This window comes from Psammomys obesus, unplaced genomic scaffold (assembly GCF_907164565.1).
Source record: "Psammomys obesus unplaced genomic scaffold, mPsaObe1.curated_primary_1811, whole genome shotgun sequence".
In the NCBI taxonomy this organism is placed as follows: Eukaryota; Metazoa; Chordata; class Mammalia; order Rodentia; family Muridae; genus Psammomys; species Psammomys obesus.
Window position 1 is genome coordinate 24282805 of NW_026596069.1, and position 24001 is coordinate 24306805.

General features: G+C 44.7%; 1 protein-coding gene across 1 annotated transcript in view; it reads left to right on the forward strand.

Moving 5' to 3' along the window:
- Positions 1 to 940: 940 nt before the first annotated feature.
- The window catches only part of Abhd3 (abhydrolase domain containing 3, phospholipase), a gene marked incomplete at its 5' end in the record, with an annotated part of 41939 nt that continues 18878 nt past the window's right edge, over positions 941 to 24001 (forward strand). The window contains 2 exon segments of the mRNA XM_055625625.1: positions 941 to 1123; positions 18613 to 18658. Coding sequence (XP_055481600.1) covers positions 941 to 1123; positions 18613 to 18658 — 229 coding nt within the window.

Here is a 24001-nt window from a genome sequence, read left to right on the forward strand (position 1 = left end):
GTTTACCGTTTGTTTTCCAGTTTGCCCTTGAGGACCCTGACACCTTGATGAGCTGCGCCGCTGTATTCACGTGTTGACAGTCCCGGGGTAGTGGGCAGAGAACTGTCGATCGCTTCAGATTCTGTGTGTCTCCCTAGGAAAGCGTTCACAGTGACAAGCACATGGGTTTCTGAGGATAATGGTGTTTTGAGGTGTTGCAGGTGTGCATGGGGACGTATCTGAGCGGGAGATTTACATGGTGTCTGTTACTAATTTCCCTGAGTCATCTGGTCTTTCCAGAGTTCCTTTTCTCCCTGCCAACCTAGATGCTATGTGAGAAGTCATTCAAGAAGCAAATTTTGTAAGGCCTGTCAATGAGAGGCTGCATCGAGTCGCAGCATAGGCCAAGTGAGCCCCAGACTTCCTCAGAATTTCCTGTTGGTATCTGTGTGACCTCAATCTGATAGGGGTTAAATGCTAGGCCTTCGAGAGCAATAAGGAAATAGTTAATACCAATGTATGAAGGGCTGTGTGTTGTGTGTGCGTGCCACCAGAGATGAACGCAAAGCCCGGTGCATGCCACTCCCAAGTATTTAAAGTTCTCTGAAGTTTATTCCTTTTTAAATTAAGCTTTAAAATGTTTTATTGGTTCTTTGATAATTTCGTGCATGTATATAATGTATTTTGACCAAATTCACATATACACACAGAGTCCTGATTTATCCCCCTTTGGAGTTCAGTTTTTAACAAACTGTTAGCTTTTATTGCGGCTGCTGGAAATATGGCATTAATCTTCATAATGATTTTGTAATGAAAGGAAGTAACTTTCATAGATATATGTATATTCATGAATATACATCGTTATTTTGAGATGACCAGATGTCATATTTATAGAACGAAAACACCAAGGTGTGCAACTCGAAGGCCTACTCCTTAATGCCTTTGGAACTGTTCCTTTCAGTGAACTCATTAAAACCGAGGATGGAGGACAGATCTCACTGGACTGGTTTGATAACGACACCAGTGCGTGTTACGCGGACGCCAGCACCAGGCCCACTGTCTTGCTCCTGCCTGGCCTCACTGGGACGAGCAAGGAGTCCTACATCCTTCACATGATCCACCTCAGTGAGCAGCTAGGATACAGGTACCTGTGAAAGACTGTCTCCCCTTCTTTACTTAATTCTCACTGATAACGCAAATATTTCAAGCTGAGCGAGCATGGTGGTACATGCCTTTAATCTCAGCACTAGGAATGCAGAGGCAGGTAGATCTCTGTGAGTTCAAGGTTAGTGCTTACAAAAAGTTCCAGGCTATTAGGGCACACACCCTACCTCAAAAAAAAAAAAAAAATTCCTCCCTAGTGGTGGTGCATGCCTTCACATGTCAGCACCGGGAGGCAGAGGCAGGTGGAGCTCTATGAGGTCAAGGCCAGCCTGGTCTACAGAGCGAGTTCCAGGACAGCCAGAGCCACACAGAGAAACCCTGTCTTAAAAAACAAACAAAACAAAAGAACAAAAATGTTTTTCCCCTTAGATGTATGTTTCCAGTTCTCTTTCTCTCTCTCTCTCTCTCACCACACTCCTTCATGAATAAATTAAGCAATCTCCTAAGTTATTCCTTATGTCTGATTCTTTGGTCTCCGCCTCCTAACTGACCACCTCACGGGAAATGACTCTTAGCATGCTAACTGCACAGGCTTGGGGTGAAGGGGCAGATGAAATTAGCATCATCTCCCCCACATACAGCAGTAGGCCCCACCAGTGAGGGCTATGCCGGACAGCAGCTCCAAGCCCCTGAGCGTACAGAGGCCCTCATGTCACACTTTGAATTTGGGCCTTACCTGCCTGGCTTAGGTCCAAGTGTGAAAACTGTCCAGCATCAGCTTGTAGGTCATCCTTATTTTCCCAGAGGCAATCAGTTCCTTTTTTAGTCCACCAGCATTTGCAGGTGCACAGGGCTGGTGGCCAGCTGATACCATAGCATTTTTGAGAGACCATTATTCAACTTGGCCACCAGGTACAATTTAATTTTTCCAAGTGACTTGGCAGCTTTATATTTCGGTTTCAGCTCTGGAGCCTTAAAGCAGGGCTGTTATGAAAGATACTGTATTCTTGTGTTCTTCTGTAGCTGATGGTGATCTTGTTCTGGCACGCTCTGTGACTTGTGTTTAGAATCAACTCTTGCTAAATTGGAAACACTTGTGTATAAAAACTGAGGTTAAATTTATGTGAATAAACTCATTTTGGTGTAAAGAGGGAAATGTCATAATAGAAAGTTTCTGTTTTAGCAAGTTAACTCAAATCTTATACAGGCAAAGCCTCTTATGTCTATAAGAGAACATTTCCTCAGAAGCTCAGATACCATATTCCAGATGTAGGGTTTATGGAAGCTTTCGAGGAAGTAGTGAGAACCCATGCTTGTTCCACTTCTCAACAGCACCCAGTCAGGTCGAAGCTTGTTCCTAATTTACATCTAAAACCTAAAAAGGTGGGGTCTACAAGGCCACCCTCCCCAACCCCAGTCTTGACACAGGGTCTCATGTAGGCCACATGTAGCCAAAATATGACAGAAGCACAAAGACTCAGAAAGCTTGTACTTGTCTCTGGGGCCTTATGAGAAAGAGAAGGGTGGGCCAGTTCACCGTCAGCAGCTTGAAGAACTAGTCAAGGATAACCTTGAACTGCTGGTCCTGCCTCAGTGCTGTGGTTACACATTTGTCATTGCTCTGGATTCACGAGCTCATGCAGACCTAACCCAAGGTTTCATCGCATGAGCACCAGTCTGAATGTGAGGAGTTCCAGCCGGCTCAGATTGGCCTTTGCCAGAAGAAAGAGGAAAGAATGAGCTCTTGTTAGTAAACTCTTCAGTGACCTTGGAGCCTAGTGCCATTTACTTTTAGCTGCAAACAGTCTCTGTGATCTAACTGAGGAAATAGCCCAGTCAGTACAGTGCCTGTGCAGTAAATGGGGAACCTGAGTTGGGATCCTCAGAATCCACAGGAAGAGCTGAGTGTAGGGACTGGAGAGTAGGTCAGCAGTTAAGAGGACCAGGTTCAGTTCCCAGCACCCACGAGGCAGCTCACTGCCTGCAAATCTAGTTCCAGACTCTTCTGACCTCCATGGGCAGCCGGCATGCAACATAAAAGAAAAATAAGTCTAAAAAAAAAGCTGGGCACAGTGTCGAGTGCCTATGACCCCAGCACTGGGGAAATGGAGGATGTCGAGTCCCTGAGCCTCACAGGCCAGCCAGTCTACCCAAACTGAGGAGCTTCAGGTTCACCCAGAGACCCTTGAACAACCAAAGGCACATAGTGACTGAGGAAGGACCGCCTGCTTCACCTCTTCCTCCACACACAGTATAACAAGTACATGCAACACATAGACACATGCACACAAAGAATTTCTGGTTCTACAAAAAAAAAAAAAAAAAAAGCCTTGAGAAAAAAATTCCAAGTCTCTGCCCTAAGTCGGGGAGGCTTGTATGAGTTAGCTTTGCCATTTAACTCCCAGGGCTTAATGGTTTAAGACAACTACTCTTCTCGGTCCTGGGTGCCGGCAGTTCGGGCTAAGGTTGCTGGATGTGTCTTGCGGTCATGGCCAAGATCATCTGTGCGTGTTCTGTCAGCTGTCAGACAGCTACATGCTGGGGGCTGGGACCACTCAGCTCAGCTGTCATGGTGCCTCACCTACCCTTAGGCTTACCCTGAGCTGGTTTTTGTTTTGTTTTGAAGAGGGTTTACTGACTGCAAAAGCAGAAGCTGTTAGAGCCTCTGAGGCCTCCCACCGTGTGACTTCTGTACCTTCCACCGGTCACACCAGGACGAATGACATAGTTATTCCAGAGTCAGGGTGCAGGGAGTGCGAGCTGCGGAATGTGTTTGTAATTCACTGCCACCGAGAGGACAGGTAGTTTCAAAACCCGCTGAAGTAAAAGGGAAATCTGGAAGCTCGAAAGAAGGCTATGTAGAGTACTGGGGAAGCAATAAGGAGCTAAGTTACTGTGCATGTAACCGGGGATCTGTCCTGTAACAAGGCTTGAGGAAGGCTTTGTGATGTGCTGAGACAGGGACGGGCTTTAGAGTGCAACCTGCCTCTTACAGAGAGATCCAGGCAGTTGACTGAATCGCACCGTACTGCTCCCTCTCTTACTGCAGAGGATTTAGTAGGGGAGTTACACAGTGCTCGTCGGCACAAAGCGTGTCTCTAGAGAATGTCTTCTCCTGTCAGCCTTGGTCTCTGTCCACAGTAGCGCACTTCATGAGTTGGAAGCACAGGCTGCACCTCCTCTCCTTTCAGGGGCGTGTGCGCATCTGTGTGCTGCCTCATAGGGAGTTTCATAGACAGAGATAAACCTCCATGTGATGCCAGGGAACCCGCCTCCTCTCATTATCTTGTGTAAACTAGAGTGTGTTGGGAGGGGCCCGAGTTCTGCCAAGTCAGCCGGGCTTGCCAACACTGTCTGGTAAGATACTGGGACATTAGAGAGACTCTAACCCCAGCCTGTGGATGGATGGAACCGAGGGGTTTATGGTCGATGTAAACACATTTTCCTCACACTCAAAATCAATGACTTGGGAAGGAAACTAGGTCAAAGTTTATATAAGATAATTTTGAGCAAAGGTATTTCTAACTAGGTCAAAGGTAAATGGACTTGGAGGAAGAATATTTAACCTGCTTACTGTGACCATTTTCACAGCATGATGATTCTAGAATGTCCTCCTGGAGGAGACAGTCTTTGAGACAGATAAATTCTTTACAGTTTTGTCAGTCTAGCCAGACAGGGTAGCACAGGCCTATAATTGCAGCACTCAAGGAGGCAGAGACAGACCTCCGTGAGTTCAAGGCCAGCCTGGTCTACAAAGTCAGTCCAGGACAGCGAAGGCTACGCACATAAACCCTGTCTTGGGAAAAACACACACACACACACATGAAACAAAAACACCACCACCAACAAAAGCCAATTTCATCAGTCTGTTGAAACATCCTAAGGGCATGTGAAATAAGACAGGTTGAGGCCATAAGAAAAACATCCTATGGAAACCAGAGGACTAGGAAAAAGGTAGTTCCCTCTAATAGCAAAAGGTCTTCTTTTCCTTGATACAGGGTCTCACTTTGTAGCCTAGGCTAGCCTTGAACTCAGTATGTTGTCCAGGCTGGTATGGCACTCCTGGTATGGTTCTCCTGCCTCAGTTTCCCAAGAGCTACACATGGTAGGCCTTTTTACCCCCAGGTGTGAGGCACTATCACCCTGCTGGATTCTTTTTTTTTTTTTTTTTTTTAAGATTGATTTATTTCTCTTTCACGAGCATTGGTGCTTTACCTGCGTGTGTGTCTGAGGGCTCTAGATCTCTGGCAGCAGAGATCTAACAGACAGCTGTGAGCTGTGGCCTCTGAAGGGCAGTTGGTGTTCCTAACTGCTGGCCCACCTCTTGAGCCCCTATGCTGGCTTTAAAAAAATCTCAATTCAGGGCTGGAAAATGGCTCAGATGATTAAATTATTTGTCATGCAGGCATGAGGACCCATGTTTAAAAACAAAGCAGCAAACAAAAGCCAGCCACCACAGCACAGTTGTCCACAGCCCTGTCACTCCTCCCAAGAGATCATGGGCCAAAGATGGCACATGTAGCAGAAGAACATGACAGAAACCCTGTTTCAAACAAAGTATAATTTGAAGCCTGATACCAGGGCATTATTTTGGCCTCTACAGGCACATTGTGGCACATACACATATGTACACACACACACACAAACGCACAGAATCTCTCTTTGTGATACACCTATAGTCTACTCAGGAGACTGAGGCAGGGGGATTACTTGAGCTGAGGAGTTGGAGGCCCAGCCTGAGCAACATAGTGAAACACTCATCAAGAAAATGAAATTAAAACAAACAAAAAAAACCCTTCATGTAGTATCATAGCCTAATAGGTAGTACCAATATATGTACCAAATAATATCATGTACCAAATAATATATGTACCAAAATAATATTCTGTTTTCTCACATCCTTTTTTCATCCTCTGATTTGATTTCCTGGACTAAAACAAAAACAAGGGGGAAACAGCTGATTCTGACTATATCTGGATCAGCTTCTACCTTGGCCTTTTTATTTTATTCATTTATCGTTATGCTCCACCTCCAGCTAATATTAAAGACTAACCTGTCCATAATTATGTAATGACAAGCTCATTGAAATCTAGGCCAGTCATTAAGTGTTTTGGTGCTGTGCCATATCAGAGCTTCCATTCCCCAGGAACCTCTAGGCTAGTTGAAAAGGCAGCGTATGCAGGAACTGGGAGGTACGCGTTCTGCAGGGCCAGAATTGGCTGCAGGAGACAGGAAACACAAACTAACACTGGCCCCAACAAGATCCAAGTTAGGCCGAGTTTTAGAGCCCTTGCTTGGCATGCATGAGGCCCTGAGATGTCTTCCCCAGTACCAAGGGTGGTAAAAATAAGGCACAGACAGCTTTCCTTTCCGTGAAAGTTGAGGAGGTGGACACAGGTTACCTGGCACACATCAGCGCAGCGTGCACAAATGCAGAGGCCAGGGGGCAACCCCGGGTGGCATTCCTCGTGCGCCATTCTGAGGTTTTTAGTTTTACGGGGCATGGTCTGTCACTGGCAAGTCTGGCTGAGCAGCGGTTCCTGAGAAGCTGCCTGCCTCTGCCTCTTTAATGCTGGAATTACAGCTGTGCGCCACCTTGCCCGTGTCCTGCTTTTTAAAAATGTATTTGTGCGTGTGTTTCCTACCTATATCTGTGTGCCACATGCATACCTGGTACCTGTGGAGGCCAGAGAAAGTCAGATCCCGGGGATTAGAGTTAGAGACAGTTCTGAGCTGCAACATGGGGTTGGGAATTGAACCCAGACCCTTTGGAAGAGCACCTGGTGCCCTTAACCATCTCTCTAACCTACCAGAAGATTTTATAGACTAGTTTGGGGGATCAGACTCAGGTCCTTATGGTATAGACTGAGCCATTTCCCCAGTCGAGGTTTCGCTGTTTGAGTTCTCTTTTGTTTTTGTTGTTGCTTTCTTTTCTTTGTGAGGAGCCGTCGAGCGCTCACTTTCACTCTGTATGGGATGTACGTATGTGTAGATACAGATGTGCTCACCCATGTGTGCACATGTGAAAGCTGACAGTGGGGGTCGTGTCTCTGACTGGGCCTGGAGCTTCTGGATCCCACCTGTGTGTCTCTTCATTGCCCGATCGCGCCCCTCCCCTCCCACCACACACATACTCTGGGGTTACAGGTGTTGTCTGCTGAGCCAGGCTTTATACCGGTGCTGGGATCTGAACTCAGGTCCTCATGCTTGCACAGTATGAACCTGAGACACTGAGGCTCCCCAGCCCACCACTTCTTCTCTAGCTATTACAACTGAATCCCAGTACCCAAGGGGGAATAAAAAGGGAGTGGGAAATATACTGTCACCCTTTAAGGGCACACAGCTAAGGGCCGAGGGCCCAGCTTAGTGCTAGAATGCTTGCCCAGCGTGTGTGAGGCCCTGGGTTTGATCCTGGGAACGTCCCCAAAATGGATTGTTATTCTTCAGTAAGATGTCCTGGGGAGAGCGGCACAGACGTACACTTGACAAGTCCAACAGACCACAGACAGGGAGGGGGGAGGCTGACTTAGAAGAAAGGGAGGGGGAGATTTTTTTTTTTTAATTTTGTTGAGACATTTTCAACATTAAAACTTGTGTTTTGAAACATGTCTCACTATTTTTTCCTATTTAGGGAAAACACTTTTTTTTCCCTGTGGTCTGATGAGACAATGCCTTTTTTATTTTCGGCAGAACCTTCTTATTGGCAGGAAAGAGAGAGAGATTCATTTGGGAGATGGTTTAAGGTTAAAATTTAACTGCTTTCAAGAGTGTCTGTACTTTTCTGCTTGTGGTTTTATTTAGGGGTGAGGTGACCATGATGTCACAGATTTCAGTGATAATGTAGCATATGCAGCCTCATTAGCGGGACCTGAAGACTCCCTCAGGAAAGGAAGGATGAGGAAAACCGAACTGAGGACAATTGAGCTGTTGAAACAAAAGAGTGAGTTCTGACCACCTCCCCCATTTTAGATCAGAAATTATTTTAAGTTAGTATCACAAACTTTTTATCTTGGTAACTCACTTTTTGTAAAAATAAAAATTTCTAAGAAATGAGGTAATTATAACTTATTCTTCTTGAGACTAGAAAACACTGATGAAAAGTTTCAATTATGCAATGATAGTCTAGAAAAATAATTACGGTGGATTCTGACAAGTGATCCCATTGTCAGATAGTCCACTGTCAAGTGGATCTCTGTGGTCAGAGATCAAGATGTACCTTAGCGGCCAAGTACTTACCCACCCAACATGCCCAAGGCTTTGCTTTCATGCCCAACATACATGTAGACGCAGAAGCTAAAGCAAAAAGAATCTCTAACCCTTCAGGGTCATAGTTTTTATCAGAGTTGACATGCCCATGAGATATACTTCCTGTTCAGAACTCCCATCCTCCTCGGAAATGTTGCTTGAATGTTAATAGCATAGATAACAAGGACAGAACGTTGAGGTGGACAAGGGATCTTTGTGACAGGTCTTTGGAGTTCAGATACCAGTGTAACTACGTGTACTTCCTGGAACGTTTTATTCTGATCTCCCTGCTCTCCATTTTCTCCTTTGCAGGAATACCTTCCACCTCCTAGATTTACAAGGCCCCCCATGTAGTCTGTATGAAGATCATTGACTGGTTCCTCACCAGGAACAGGAATTTAGGAAGTGTTGTTCTCGGAATCTACGGGAGTGAAAGAGGGCTATTATCTGGCTTTAAGGAAGAGCCTTGCATTCTGGAAGGGCCAGATAGAAGCAAGGAGCATTGGGTAGCTTAGTGAGTGATGCAAAAGGCAGGACACCTTGCTGAGAGAGACAGTGACGCCATCTTTGTCAGCCTACAAGCCATGTGTCTTGCCATGTCTTGTGACACTGTTGTTACCCCTGAGCATTCAGATAGCTTGGCTCCATATTTAGCTGACAGAATATATGTGAAAAAAAAATTAGAGATCTGAACTGGAACGCAAGTAAGATAAAAGATGGGAGCATTAGAAAGCTGCTGAGTAAATTTCAAGTGAGAGGCAATTGGAGGGAAAGGGGGATTCAACAGCACAGTGAGAGAGATGACTCTTGACGGAGCAGCCTCGGGGCCAGCCATGTTTGAGGTTTTCTCTTGACTCACCTTCAGGAAGGGCCTGGTGCTTTGATCTGCTCAGCCACTCATCTTAAAAATATTAGGTCTAAAAATTAAACCGTATTCATAAAATAGTAACTGGCTGTTCTGGTTTTTAAATCCACAGGGTCACTAAGGCGTAACTCTCATCAAAGATAACCAGAATTGTTCCTTTGGCTTGGGGCAATTAAATGTAGCCTTTGAGGGGAGGAGACAGAGAAGTGGTGAGCTGAATGAGGGGTCCCAAAATACAGTTAGAGCATAGTAAGTCCCTAAAGCATGGGGTGGGAGCTGCGGGGTGGGTTCATGTAGTTCACAGCAATGTCTTATGAGGAACCAGATGAGAACCATGGAAAGGTTCCAACACGGAAGATATGGTGAAATTCACAAACTAGAAACACGTAATTACGCTGAATTGATGCTTACACTTTGGATACATGTATTGAGTTATCATGAAGTATCATCTGCTGATTTGTACAATCATGTCAATTAGAAATAAAAATTTCAAACTAGCTTTGTTGATTGCTTGCCAGTAATAAGTCCCCTATTCATAATATTATTTCTTGTGCACCTAACTCCAAGACTTGTTTTGTTTTAACCAGGGCTTCATTATGTAGCCCATGCTGTCTTCACATTCAACATATATAGCCCAGGATGGCCTTGAATTCACCAAGATACACTAATGAATACGTAGTAGCTTAAGCCAAATTATACAGCTAGTGTGTAACGAGATTAAAATTAAACTTCATAGCTTTGCTACAGATAATTGTATGATTTCTGTTAGGCTATTTCTGTTATTAGAACCTTGGCCTCCCGATGCCCCTTGCTTTTACTTTTCCTGTTCTGGCGTTAGAGGCATACACTACCACACAAAACTCCTTTGATAACTTTTTATGCCCTTAGATGTTTGGGTGCTGAGCTCATAACAAGTAACTCTTCAAAATGCCATAAATATTGTGTGCCAATACCTGGAGAGATGGCTCAGGAGTGAGTTCAGAGTGCTTGCTGACCTGTCAGAGAACCCCAGTTCCATTCTGAGCAAGCACAAGAGGCAGCTCGCTTTGTAGGATGTTATGGCGGACTGCAGGTCTTTAAGTAGAAATGAGTCAAGAGTTGCCCTGGTCTCGGGCATAAGGAGCAGCACTCTGCCTGGATTTTCATTCCACCTATATCCAGGGAACTCTTTCCCTTGCCCTTTGTTTTGGCTCCTTGAACCTCTTCTGTTCCTTTTTTGTTTGTTTGTTTGTTTGTTTGTTTGTTTGTGTTTGAAAGTCTTGTCTTCATTCTCCATCTCCTTGGCCTGCTTCTTGAACCATCTCAGGGGTTTTTCCTTTCGTCAAAATCTGACAGAATACCTGTTGGCCCTTGTCTGAGCCCACGTCAGAAACCTGATAGGTCACTTTTACTTTTATGTCACAGAGTATATAACAAACTGATATTATTATGGCTGCTCAAGGCTTCTTTTGCTTGCTGTTTGCATGGTACATTCTTTTTTATTGTTTAACTTTCAGGGTGTCTCTATTTTTAAACTTAATAGCAAATGTAGTAGGCTGTCTTGAAAGATTATAATTCAGTTTCTGTTTTTCGAATTTCTATTATTTCCCCCTTTATCTTTGAATATATCAGTTTACATATTTTTATACCAAGTTTGGAAAGTTTGGGGGTCTTAGTTCTTTGATTTCTCTTTCTTTATTTTTCCTGTTTTTTTTCTTTTTGGAATTTTGGTTACATAGATAGCAGGTGTTTTGATATTTGGGTATTTTGTTTGTTTGTTTGTTTGTATGTAGACAAGATCTCACTGTGTAGTTCTGAATGGCCAGGAAATTGCTGTGTTGACCAAGATAACTTGGTCTTGAACTCACAAAGATATGTTAGCAGCCTCTGTCTCCTGCGTGCTAGGGCATGTACCAACGTGCCTCTTTATATGTCGTTAAGCAAACAGCTGACATTCCACTTCTTACGAAGCTAGGGAAATGAACCCCACCTTGTGCACGCTAACTGCCATCACTTAGCTGTGGCCTCAGCCTCCTGGAATTTCCACTTAAATATTTATCTTTCTCATACATATACATATAGGTGCTTTGCCTACATGTATGTCTGTATACCGTGTGTGTGTTGCCTGGTGTCTGAGGAGGCCGGACGGTGGCTCAGATATCCTAGAACTATAGTTACAGACAGATGTGAGCTGTCATATAGATGGTAGGAGCCGAACTCAGGTCCTCTAGAAGAGCCACTAGTGCTTTTAACCGCTGAGCCACCTCTTCAGCCACAGGAATCCTCATTTTGATGGGTGCTGTTTCTCTGCTGGGGTTTGGTTCTTTGATTCTTCTATGCACACTCCTCAAGTGTTCTCAGTCTGCTTTGTTTCTCCCATCTGGACACCAGGGACAATTGTCTTATTTCTTGAGTGTGGGTTATATTTTCCCATTTCTTTATGGTTCACTAATTTTGAGATGTGTTATGGGTAATTCATTTAAAAATTTTTGGATTCCTGGGCTGGAGAGATGACTCAGTCATTAAAGACTAGGCTCACAACTAAAAATTATGGATTCTGAGCCAAGCAGCCGTGACGCACACCTTTAACCCCAGCACTCAGGCAGAGGCAGAGGCAGGCAGATCTCCGAGTTTCAGTCCAGTTTAGTTTACAAAGTAAGTTCCAGGACAGCCAGGGCTACACAAAGAAGCCATGTCTCTGAAAACCAAAAACAGAAAAATAAAATTCTGGATTCTGTTATGTTTTCCTTAATAATGCTGATTTTTATTTATTTTATTAGGCAGATAGTTTGGCAAAACTCAAACTTCAAACTCTGTCTTGACTGTGATGTGCAACCATTAAAATCTCTTGTCTAGTTTATAGCCTTAAAGATGCTGCTTAGGGCTGGAGGGATAGCTCACTGGTTAAGAGCACTGGCTGCTCATCCAGAGGTCCTGAGTTCAACTCCCAGCGACCACATGGTGGCTCACAACCATCTATATTGGAATCTGATGCCCTCTTCTGGCATGCAGATAGAGCATTCATACATAAATAAATATTTTTTAAAAAGATGCTGCTTGGAATCTGCTGGACAGGGGTGGGGAACAAGGAAGCTGTGGAGAGTTTGGAACCTAGTTTTCATCTAGAATTTAGAGTTCTTCCTGTGTTTTCCCTATTTCCCACTGCAGCAGTTGCCGAAGATTTTATATCCTTCAGGCTTCGTAAGACCAGGTATTTTTACTGGGTTTTTGTCTGTCATGAGAGATACCAACCAATACCGTCTTCAGCGCCACTAACCAGGGAGTCCTCTCTGTGCTGTTTTCTTTGTCAACCTGGTTTTTAGTTTCTGCCTACTTGCTGCTGTTCTCTACCTACTTCTCACACTGTGAAAGTTCACAGTTACTATTCTATGAAAGGGTTGTCCTGGAAAGCTCTGCCCTGACATTTCTGGAACGAGAGACTCCTTATCATCTCCTCTAACCTTGCATTAGAACTCTGTACTGAGAGGTGGAGGGTTGGCTCAGCAGTTGAGAATACTTGCTCCTGGATGCTGACAGTGGCTCACAACTCCAGCTCCAAGGAATCTGATGCCCTCTTCTGGCCTCCTTAGACACCTGCATACACAAAGAGACACACACATGAATTTTCATTATCCTTTAGGTAGCTGTTTTAGATATTAGTCAGATGCTAGGAGGAGACAAGGCATCTTATAAAAGAGCATTTAATTGGGTCCTACTTACAGTTTTAGAGGGTTGGTTCCTAATCATCACGGTGGACAGCATGGCAGCAGGCAGGCAGGTATGGTGTTGGGAGCAGTAGCCGAGAGCTCACGTCTGATCCACAAGGAGGAGGCAGAGAGAGCTAGACTGGGCCTGGCATGGAACTTTGAAACTTCTGAGCCTACCTTCAGTGACACACCTTCTCTAACAAGGCCACACTTCTTAATCCTTCCCAAACAGTTCCAGCAACTACAAACCAAGCATTCAAACATACACTGTTACGGAGGCCATTCGCATTCAAACCACCATAGTCGCCGTGCTTCAGCTAATATAATGTCTCACTTCCCCAATCCTTAGGACACTTTATATACTCTTACCTTGTATCTTTGTTACAACTGTGGTGTCAGCACAAGGTTTATCTGCCTCTTCCATGACATCTTCCTTAATCAACTCCGCCCATACTTTCTGTGTCATTCACTGGACGTTGAACCCTCTTGTGCTGTGTTGTCGGCTGGAAATATGGCTTGTAGCTCTTCAGTCTAACAGAAAGCATTCCTTCAAGGACTGTGTATTTCTGTTTTGTCTCTCTCTTATTTCTTATAGGCTCTGGTATGGTTTTTAGTTCAGTAGATTCTGTTTAATGAGGGCTTTGAATGAATGGGTCATTCTTTTTTTGTTTGTTTTTCAAAACAGGGTTTGTCTTTGTAGCCTTGGCTATCCTGGACTCACTTTGTTGGCCACAAGACCAGGTTGGCCTTGAGCTCACAGAGACTCACCTGCCTCTGCCTCCGAGTGCCAGGGTTACAGGCATGTGCCACCGCACCTGGCTTGAATGGGTCATTCTAATATTAGTGGCCCTGAGGGGTGTGTAAAGCATGCTCTGTCGAGGCGGTGGACAGTCAGCTCCTGTTATCTGAAATGGTGGAGTATCAGAAGCACCTTATTTCCTGAAGGTTCCTCCCACTCTACCCTCACTGATTGGCGCTTCTACTGATAGGTTTATCATTATATTTTACTTATTTCTTTTGTGGGGAAAGGAACAAATGTTCCATCAAATGTGCGTGGAGATGAGAGGGCAGTCTGTGTGAATCAGTTCTCTCCTTCCACCACAGGGTATAAGGGACCAAATTTAGGATCTCAGGCTTGGCAGCAAGCACCTTCACCCGCTGAGGCTTCTCTCTGCCTGTGGAGTTTCTACATCCACATTCAAGGACACGAGGAATGTTAGAACAGAGATGGGGAGAGCTGGAAAGTATTTAAGACTATCTGATGGAAATCCCCTTATCTTACAGATTTCAGTTTTCTGTTCTCATTGCCTTTCCTGGGCACCTGACTGGCAGTCTGCTCCTATGTGTGTCTGTGTGTGTGGCAGGAAATCCCATGTGCACCTTGAGCAGATCCTGACTCTGGTCCATCTCACAGTAATAGTTTTATATAAGCAAGGGGCAGTTTTACACCAAGGAACATGTGGCCACATCTAGAGTTTTTTGTTTTGTTTTGTGTTTTTTCAGGTCTTCCCTGCTCCTAGGAGCATTATTAATCGTGAGGCCTGGGGCATTTTTACTGGCTTCCAGTTAGTAGAAACCAGAGATGATCCTGAACATTCTGTAGTGCTCAAGACATCCCTACAATAAAGAGTCATTTAATCTAAAACACCTATAGTGTTGCAGATTGAAAAGCCCTGTGTTATACATAGCTCTCTGCCTTTTATTTAACCTTCATTAGAGAAAACTCATCTGCTTCCCTGGTACATTATTATAATGAAATACCAGAGGCTGGATATTTATAGAGAAAAGAGGTTTACTTTGACTCACATTTCCAGAGGTCCAAGATCAAAGTACTGCATATAGTAATGACCTTCCTTCTGGCTGAATCCCAAAATGGCTCAGGAGATTACTTGCTGAGAGAGATGGAGTACTCACACATGTGACCTGTCTTTCACTTTTCTTCAGTAATAGGAATATACGTGGATGACCCTGTCTAACCCCAGTCACCTCCTAAAGGCCTCACCTGTGAAGATCATAGATTACGTTTCCAATCTCTTAATGCCTCACACCTTAACTTCCCACATACTAACCCTTTAGGTGGCACATGTAAGCCATGTGAAGCTGTGGAAATACACTCTTGTTGTAGAACGTTCTTAATACCAGATTTCTTTTTCAGATTCTGGTTTTTTTTTGTTTTTTTTGTTTTTTTTTTTTTTAAATTATGTGTCTGTATATATGTTTGCAGGTACCCATGGAGGCCAGAGAGCATCTCACCCATGGGGACTGTGATCTCTCTGACTTGGGTGCTGGGAACTGAACTCCAGTCCTCTACACAGGCACCACGAGCTCCCTAAACCCCGAGGCTTCTGTGTTAGCTATGTTTGTTTTCATTGCAGTAATAAAACACCTTAACCAAGGCAACTTCCAAGAAGGCATTTAACTGAGTGCAGAGTTTCAGAAGGTTTGAGTCAGTGGGGGCAGAGGAAAGGGATGGTGGTAGGAAGGGTCGAGAGCTCACATCTGAAACCACAAGCAGGAGGCAGAGAACACACTGGGAATGACAGGAGTCGTCTGACACCCCAGTCTCACCCACAGTGACACACCTATTCTGACAAGGTCACAACTCCTGATGTTGAACAGCCTCACTCTTGTGTGCGCACGCCATTTAAAGTCACTTGGGTGAGTGGAAAGAGACGTTTGGAGAAAGTCACTACCAGGGCTTGTCACCGGCTCTCGGGGGAGAGGGACAGTCTGGCTGACCAGCTTCTTCATTCCTCCTTACCCTTCTGCCCACATCCCCTCTAACTTGCAGTGTTGCAGGGCAACTGGGGCGCTCCCAGGCCCAGCCTGCAGTCTGAAGGACGGTCCCAGGTGGATAAATGGCTTTTGCACGCATTTGCAAGTCATCTTTTCCTTTTCCCTCCCTAGCGCTGTAGCCTTCTCACGGTGGCAGTCGTGTGACATCTTGCTCCAGAAGCCGTTTGAATCTGTCCTTAATGTTTGCTCTCTCAAGCAGCTCTTGCCTGAACAGGAGCATCAGGCTCAAGGTCACTCGTGTGGCTTCGGTGCTTACACAAGCGAGTCTTCGTGGCCAACTTACATTTTATTTATATCTAGTCTGTTTTGCCATTCTTTTCAGGGGAAAGAAAAGATAAGAGAAAGCCAGGTATAGTGGAATGTGCCTGTCAACCCAGCTAGCTGGGAGGCTTGGGCAGAAGGCAACTTGAAGCTGAGTTTAGGACCAGCCGGGGCACCATAGAAGACCCCTTCTCTTAAAAGGACAACAGTCAATGGAGAAAACCTCACTGTGCAGCCCTAGATAGCTTGGAACTCACTTTGTAAACCAGGCTGGCCTCGAACTCACAGAGCTCCGCCTGCCTCTGTCCCCCAAGTGCTGGGATTACAGGCGTGCGCCACTGCACCCAACTAAGATGTCTTATTTCTTTTTTTTTCCTCAAATTAGATTTCTGTGTTAGTGGGTGTGTGCGCGCCTGTGTATGGTGCCTGAGGTAAATCTGAGGTGTCTTCCTCAGTTTGTTCTTTGAGACAAGAGTTTCCCACTCACTTAAGACTCATGGGTTCAGCTAGGCTGGCTGGCTGCAGGCCCTGAGGCCCCCGTCCTGCCTCCTCGGTGCCAGGGTTACGGTGTGCTTCACTGCACCTGGCTGTTTTGCTTCTGTAGGTTTCACTGGACTACGTCTCCTCAGCCTGACTTCTGAGATCATGAACCATTTATCTATTTCCTTTTAACTAGACCTAAAAATTGCAAATGACATTTCAGATGCAGAAAGGAATGGCAGAGTAAATAAGTAAATAATCAGTCTAAACCACCGTCTCTGACAGAGGTGGTGTGCCTTGAACCCCAGCACCCTGAGAGGAGAGTCAGGATTAGGCGTGTGCTTAGGGCTGTCAAGTCACCCTGCTCTGAACATGCACGACACCCTGTACGAAGGAACCTTGAGTCCTAAATGGGCTTGATTGCATAGGTAAACAAAGACAAAATTCATTTTAATGACATGAAAACGTACACACGCACACACACTCACTCACTAAATCCACAAGAACCAATACAGGGAGGAGTCAGGAGTTTGTCCAAGAATTGTAACATGTATTATATATATATGTATATATAATTGTCAACTGAAAGTTAAATATTTTAACATAAAGTAGTAGCATATTGATGCTCTATTCCAAAATGTCCAGCATCTGTAGCACTACTAATGGTGAGATTCTGGTCTGGGAATCGGTAGAAGTGGGTAACGGTGCCTGCCACCAGCCTGGTGACACGATTTCTGTCCCCAGGACCCACATCACACGGCAGAAGGAAAGGACAGACTTGTCCTCTAAACTTGCTATGGTAAATGTACCCATACACACACATAGACAAGAATGCTGAAAATGTTTAAGGCCTAGAGAGAGCTCAGCTGTTACAAGGACTTGTTGCTCTTGCAGAGGATCAGTGTTGTGTTCCCAGCACCCATGCTGCAGCTCACAGCCGCCTGGGACACCTGCCTCCAGGGCATCTGATCCCCTTCTCTTGCCTCCAGAGACAGTCGCCCTCATGTGCGCATCCCCTCACAGATACATGCTCACACACATAATCAAAGATGCACATGTGTTGAAGACAAGGTCTCTCTGTGTGGCCCTGGCTGGCCGGGAACTCACTCTGTAGACCAGGCTGGCCTCGAACACACAGAGATGCACCTGTATCTGCCTCCCAAGTGCTGGGATTTAAGGCATGCACCACTATGCTTGGCTTAAGTCAATATTAATTTTTGAAAAAAAAAAAATTCTGGTTATCAGGTTTGCTGAACCTTAAGGAGTAAGAGTTGGTCTTTAGTGTATCGATAGACTCTTACTAGTGCTATGAATAGTGACTGATACTATTGTATTATTGTATACAACTCTTGTGACATTTGAAGCAAAAACATGTGTGACTTAAAACTTTTAGAAGTGCTTATCAGAAAATGTTATGTAGAAAATGTTGTATTCTGTTTAGCAGGAACAAGTATCATGAAACCAATGTGTAACTAACTGAACCCAGACACAGAATTCTGTAACTCTTTAGAACTGGTAGTATAGCTCAGTGGTGAGCTCAGTGCTAGCAAACATGACACCCTGAGTTTAGTCTGTACTACAATAAGGGTTTCCGGTCCTTTAGAGAGTTGTTAAACATTTCTGGATCACCAATATGCTACTGCTTGGTGTTAAAATCTGACCTTATCACAGACATTTGTAGTATTTCTTAATTGTGCATGTGCACACACATGTGCTGGGTGGGGACAGTCTAGAGGACAAGTTCTGCTTTGAAATCTTGTGGGTCATGGGATGGAACTGGTTCCACCCAGCAGCAAGTGCCTTCACCAGCCAAGCTCTCTCCAAGTCTCTGGAACAGACTTTTCTCAGTCTGCTTGTTTGGTAGATGTTTGAGGCTGGTTCTCCATCTGGCCCTAGCTGGTTTCAAACCTGCTTCTGCTCTGCAGCTAAAAATGTCCTGCACTGCTGATCCTCCTGCTCTGCCTCTCCTTGTGCTAGCATTTAGCATGCATTGCTATACCCAGTTTTTGCAGTGCTGGAAATTGAACCCAGGGCTTCATGCATGCTAGACTAGCACCCGACCAACTGAGCTACGCCCCTGGGCCAACATTTTTACTATTTTAATGCTGTATGATAGTGTCAGTGAGATGATCTCAGTAGTATCTTGTTAGGAAGAATTGTGTAGAGAAATAAACAAAGTGCTTTCCTCATTTTTAGGTGTGTGGTTTTTAATAACAGAGGAGTGGCAGGAGAGAATCTCTTGGTAAGTAAATTTAAATGACACATCTCAATTTTTTAAAATTTGAAAAAGAATAATTTCCTGGTTTATACATTAGATTTTAACATCAGTAGATAAAAATGTCCATCTTCTTTTATTTTTTTGGTTTTTCGAGACAGGGTTTCTCTGTAGCCCTGGGTGTCCTAGAACTTGCTCTGTGGACCAGGCTGGCCTCGAACTCCCAGCGAGCCTCCTGGCTCTGCCTCCCTAGTGCTGGGATCACAGGGTGTGCCACCACCTTCCTAGTCAGTTTTCACTAGGACAGAAGTACTTCCACATCACTGCTGCATTTGACGATTAAGTCTGTGCTGAGCCAGGTGTGGTGTGCTGCATCTTTCTTCGCAGCTCCTTGGGAGGCTAAAGTAAAAGGATCAGTGGGCTCAGGAGTTCAAGGCCAGCCTAAGCCACACAGTGAGACCTCAACCTCAGAACAGTAATAAAAAATAAAACAAAACCTGTAAACCATGTTGTAAAACATTACATGTTCTATAAGTTCATCTTGACTGTCAGCTTGATCTGATAGGAAAGCGCCCATGAAACTGGTGACAACACACTTTTAACTGTGTCTGTGAGGGCAGTTCTAGAGAAAATTTAGAATGGTACTATTTACATTGTATCATTGTGAACAACTCTTCCATGATTTAGAGACACTCAGGGCCAAGCGTCTGTGTGTGCGGGAACCATTATGGGAGCCCAGAGACTGAGCGCACTTTGCGTTGAGGTGGGCGTGAGCTTTGCAGGGCCTCGGTTGGGATGTCTTAAATGGAGGTGCAGTTGCTTGCCAGGCTGACAGGGAATGGCCCTGTCCCGGTTAATCACGATTGTCGGCTTGATTGGCTTGGGAAGTATCTGGGAGAGCTGACCGTAGCAGTGCACACATACAAATCTAGGGTTCAGCAGACTGAGGCTGGACTGCTGAGAGCTTGAGGCCACCGGAGAATGTGCTGATCTGTGCTCCTTCGGCTTTCCCTCACCTCTACGGCACGCATGTATTCCTTTAGGAGAGTCACAGATCATCTTTACGCTGGTTTTTAAGTATCAAGGAAGCGGGATTGCAGGTACCGAAACCATGCAGCCGTGTAAGACTGAATAGGAGGAAGTACTTGAGGTCAAAGGGTGGGGGTGGGGGTGGGGGTGGGGGTGGGGAGCATGATCATGCACACCGTGCAGTCAGGAGGAAATGCTGGTGAGGTTACAAGCTTACAAGCACATTTCTGGGTATGTCTGTGGGAGGGTTTCCAGGGAGGATTAACAAAGGGAGGAGGCTCTGCCCTGTATGTGAGTAGCACCGTCTCTTGAGCTAGAGACCTGGATGAAACAAAAGGAAAAAGCCAGCAGGCACCAACATTCTCTCTCTATGTCCTGGTCATGATCATATAACCTGCTCTACCTGTAATGATCAGATGAACCCTCTGAAACTGAACAAGAGAACCTTTGCTGTCTTGCTCCTCAGGCATTTTGTCACAGTACTGTAAAGTTCAACACACTGACATTTTCTTATAGTTTTAAACTTATAGTTAAACAGTTCAACAGGTCAAAAACAATCTACTAGAACTGAATAGAAGTCATTATTAATAGAGAGTGGCATTAAGGATATAAATAATTGGGACTGGAGAGATACCTCAGTGGTTAAGAGCCACTAATGCACCTCCAAAGGATCTGGGTTCAGTTTCCAGCAGCCACATGGCAGCTCGCAACTGCCTGGAACTCTGGTTCTAAGGGATCTGACACTCTTTTGGCCTCTGTGGACACCAGGCACGTTCATGGTGCACAGACATGCATGCAGGAAAAACTTTTGTCCATATAATTTGTAAATCATTTTAAATAATTAAGTTACAAGGAAATAAAAACATATATGGTGGCTCACACCTTTAATCCCAGCACTTGGGAGGCAGAGGCAAGTAGATCTGTGTTTGAGGCCAGCCTGGTCTACAGAGCGAGTTCCTGGACAGCCAGGGCCGCACGGAGAAACCATGTTTCTAAGATCTAACACACACACATTCATACCTCAAACATCGGCATTTTGTGAGCGCTTTTCACAAAAAGAGCTTCTGGATTTCAAAAGCATATGTTACAGTGTTTATGCTCTTCCTCAAGTGTCTCATAACGAAAAGTGTGCCGTGAGAGTTCAGATTTCCCGTTGATTCCAGCCCTGCAGGGACCCTGCAGACAGACATTCTAAAGGAAATGTCTGCAGTTGCCACTGTGGCCCTCACCCAACTGCATTGTCTTAGGTGGTTCGTACTGGCTGCCTATGTGCTCCCAGGACCCCAAGATGAGGAAAATAATGGTGTTGAGGCTCTGAAGGGAACAGCAGACCACAGGCAGAGTCTCTTGGGTCCCACAGTGTGAGAGACAAGGATCTGTTTATTGAAAACAAGCTGTCACATATAAGGCGATAAAGTACAATTAATAGGGCATAACGTACTTCTTAGAAACTCAGGCCTCAAGTGCACAAAAAATAGGTGCAGTTCAATGCCAAGTGTAACTGTAGCAAGGTCTACTAAGCTACAGAACACAAGGAATGGGTAAGTAATTTCTTGGAAGAGGCAGGAAATTTCATAAGGCGGTCACATTCTGAGTTGCATATTTAAGGCTGTGACATTGAACCTTCAAGAGGTTGTCACAAGTATAACAAGAAAACTGTTACTTGTGGGTAGACAACAATGGTGGTAGTTTTTGTATATTTTTGAGTCCTTAGGAGGTTATGTATGCTATGTCCGTTATGTATTTTTACTTCACAGTTACCGACATGGTTACATAATTACATGCTTTACTTCACTGTAAAATCTAGGGAAGTATAGCCATGATCTTTTCCTTCTCCCAGGTGATAGAATGAGACAGGGGGGGAACAGAACTCAGAAAGGGCTTTCAACCCTGAGCCTGTATTGTTGTAGACCATCAGGCTAACCTTCCGCTTCTTCTTCATAAACTGGCAGGAAGTCTTTTGGAAGCACAGGCTCAGTTTTGAAGAACTGTGTGGTAATCCTAAGAGCCTTAGTATCACATGGTTGTTATTTATTTGGAAGAGAGAGCATGATTTGATCATGTTCATGACTCAGAGCCATGGCAATGGCAGGAACAGGGAGTGTTGGAAGCCTGGAGGCAGGCTGAAAAGTAGTTGCCACAGACTTACAGACTTTGGTTTGGAAGTGCATGCAGGGTGAATAGAGAGGAAAGAATGGAAATGAGGGGGTTCATGGAGCAAAAATTTTACTAGTTTATTTATTATTAGAGGGAGGTACAAGTAGACATCAGAGGACAGCTTTCGGGAATAGTTTCTCTGTAGTGTGTCAGACTTGCATAGAGGTGTTTCTGTCCACTTAATCATCTCACCAGCCCCAGAAAAAAATATTAATTATGTGTGGGAAATGAAGAGAAGGGATCCTAAAGCCATGTTCTTCACTTTTCCGACTCATGATGTTTGCTGAAACAAGATTTAAGAGAATTTACCAGGTTGTGGGCCAGGTGTAGTGACTCACAAGAGACCCCGCCGCAGTAAGGCACAACTGTAGCTGGGCGTGATGAGACACACTTGGAACCGTAGCACTCAGGAGACCGACACAGGGAAATCACTAGTGCAAAGCCACCCTGAGCTACATATCTCAAAAAGAGAAACAAACAAAAATTTAACAACTAAATTGGATATTTACTTTGAAAGAATGTAATAACCTTCATCCACAAATCTCCAAGATTAGTTTGAGTTCTTTTTTTTTTTTTTTAGCTTTTTCAAGACAGGGTTTCTCTGCCCTGGGCTCAAGTTTAAGGCTGGCCTTGAACTTACAGACATCTGCCTGCCTCTGCCTCCAAGTGCTGTGCCACCATGCCCATCCCAAAATCTCTTAAGAATTCAAAATCTCTCTATTGTGGGACCCTGTTAAAATATATATACGTATCTGTATATACATATGTATGTATGTATAAATTAAGTTAAATACTTGCAGACTTCAAGAGGGAAGAACCAGGTCACAATCACAATCGGAACAAAGCACATTCAAACACCAACTGTATAAATAACTCAACGTCCACTCATGATCTTCTAGACTCCTTCAAAGAAAGGGCTTGGTCAGTTCCCCAGCTCCACCCTCTGCAGCACATGTGTCGTGTCTTCTAGGCTCACACAACTCCACTCCCCTGCTGCTGCGGTTTGTGGTGGTCGTGCCACGGCGCTGGCATCTCCAAACGTGGGGGTCCCTGCTGCAGCTGGCTGCAGTCTCCCCAGTAGCCTGTCCTGGGCTCCTTCATGGCGTCAAGCCTCACTCCTCTGCATGACCCCTTCAGTCCTGGGCCTTCAGCTGCCACTGAATGCCGCTTCACCAATGGCCTCTCCTGGCCTCTCACAGAGCCAGGCCTCAGCTGCCCTCCATGACCTTCATGCCTTCAAAACCAGCACCACCTGGTAACTCTGACATATTACCAAGTCTGGCTGCCAACAGGAGGTACAACCATGGCCGCCTCTAAAACACAGCTTCTCTGCGCCCTCAGGAAACACTTCCCAGAAGACTTCACCTCAGTGATTCTGGTCTCATCTCACTCACCACTAATTTCCTAGCTCCAGCTGACCAGCACTGAGTACCCCAGCAAAGCAGAGGTTCCAGTTCCGTCATTCTGGTCTCTTGTTAATCACAGTTGATTCTTCAGTCCCAGCTGACCAGAACGACAAAAATCTTAATTCAAACTAACAAATTCCCCAAATAGAGTCTGTAAACCTACCTAAGAAACTCCACAAGCTAGGCCTCCATCTTCTGCACTGCCCTCCACAGTCTTATCGTCCAAGCTCCTACAGAACAGCTCACCATGCAGTAAACATTCAATGGCTGTGTTTGCACAAAGTTCCAAAGTCCTTTCACAATTCTCACCAAAACAACATGGTCAGCTCTGTCACAGCAATGCCTCACAACGTATTAATAAATCAATTCTAATACTTTTTAAGTAGTTATAAAAGGATATTATTATAACTGTTTTTGGACACTCAATGAAATAGATTTTTGTTCCAAAAGGACATAATTCTGATTGCAGTTTAGTCATTCAACATCTTGAGTAGTTTTCGAGTAGGATCACAAAACAAGATGCCTATATTGATGCTTAGATCTAACTTTGGCATTTCGAGCCCTTTGTATTCTTTCTGTCACAGAGCCGTGAATGGTTTCTGTTTCTGTCTGGAGAAAGTTTTGTGTGTTTTTATACTTCTCTTTGTTTCAGAAAGGACTTCAGTGTGGCTGAGCTCCAGAGTAAGAAAGACTTAGAGAAGATATTAAAAAAAAAAAAAAAAGGTTGAGTCAGCAAAGATCAAACAGGAAAGAACTGTCTCTAACTAAGATTAAAACA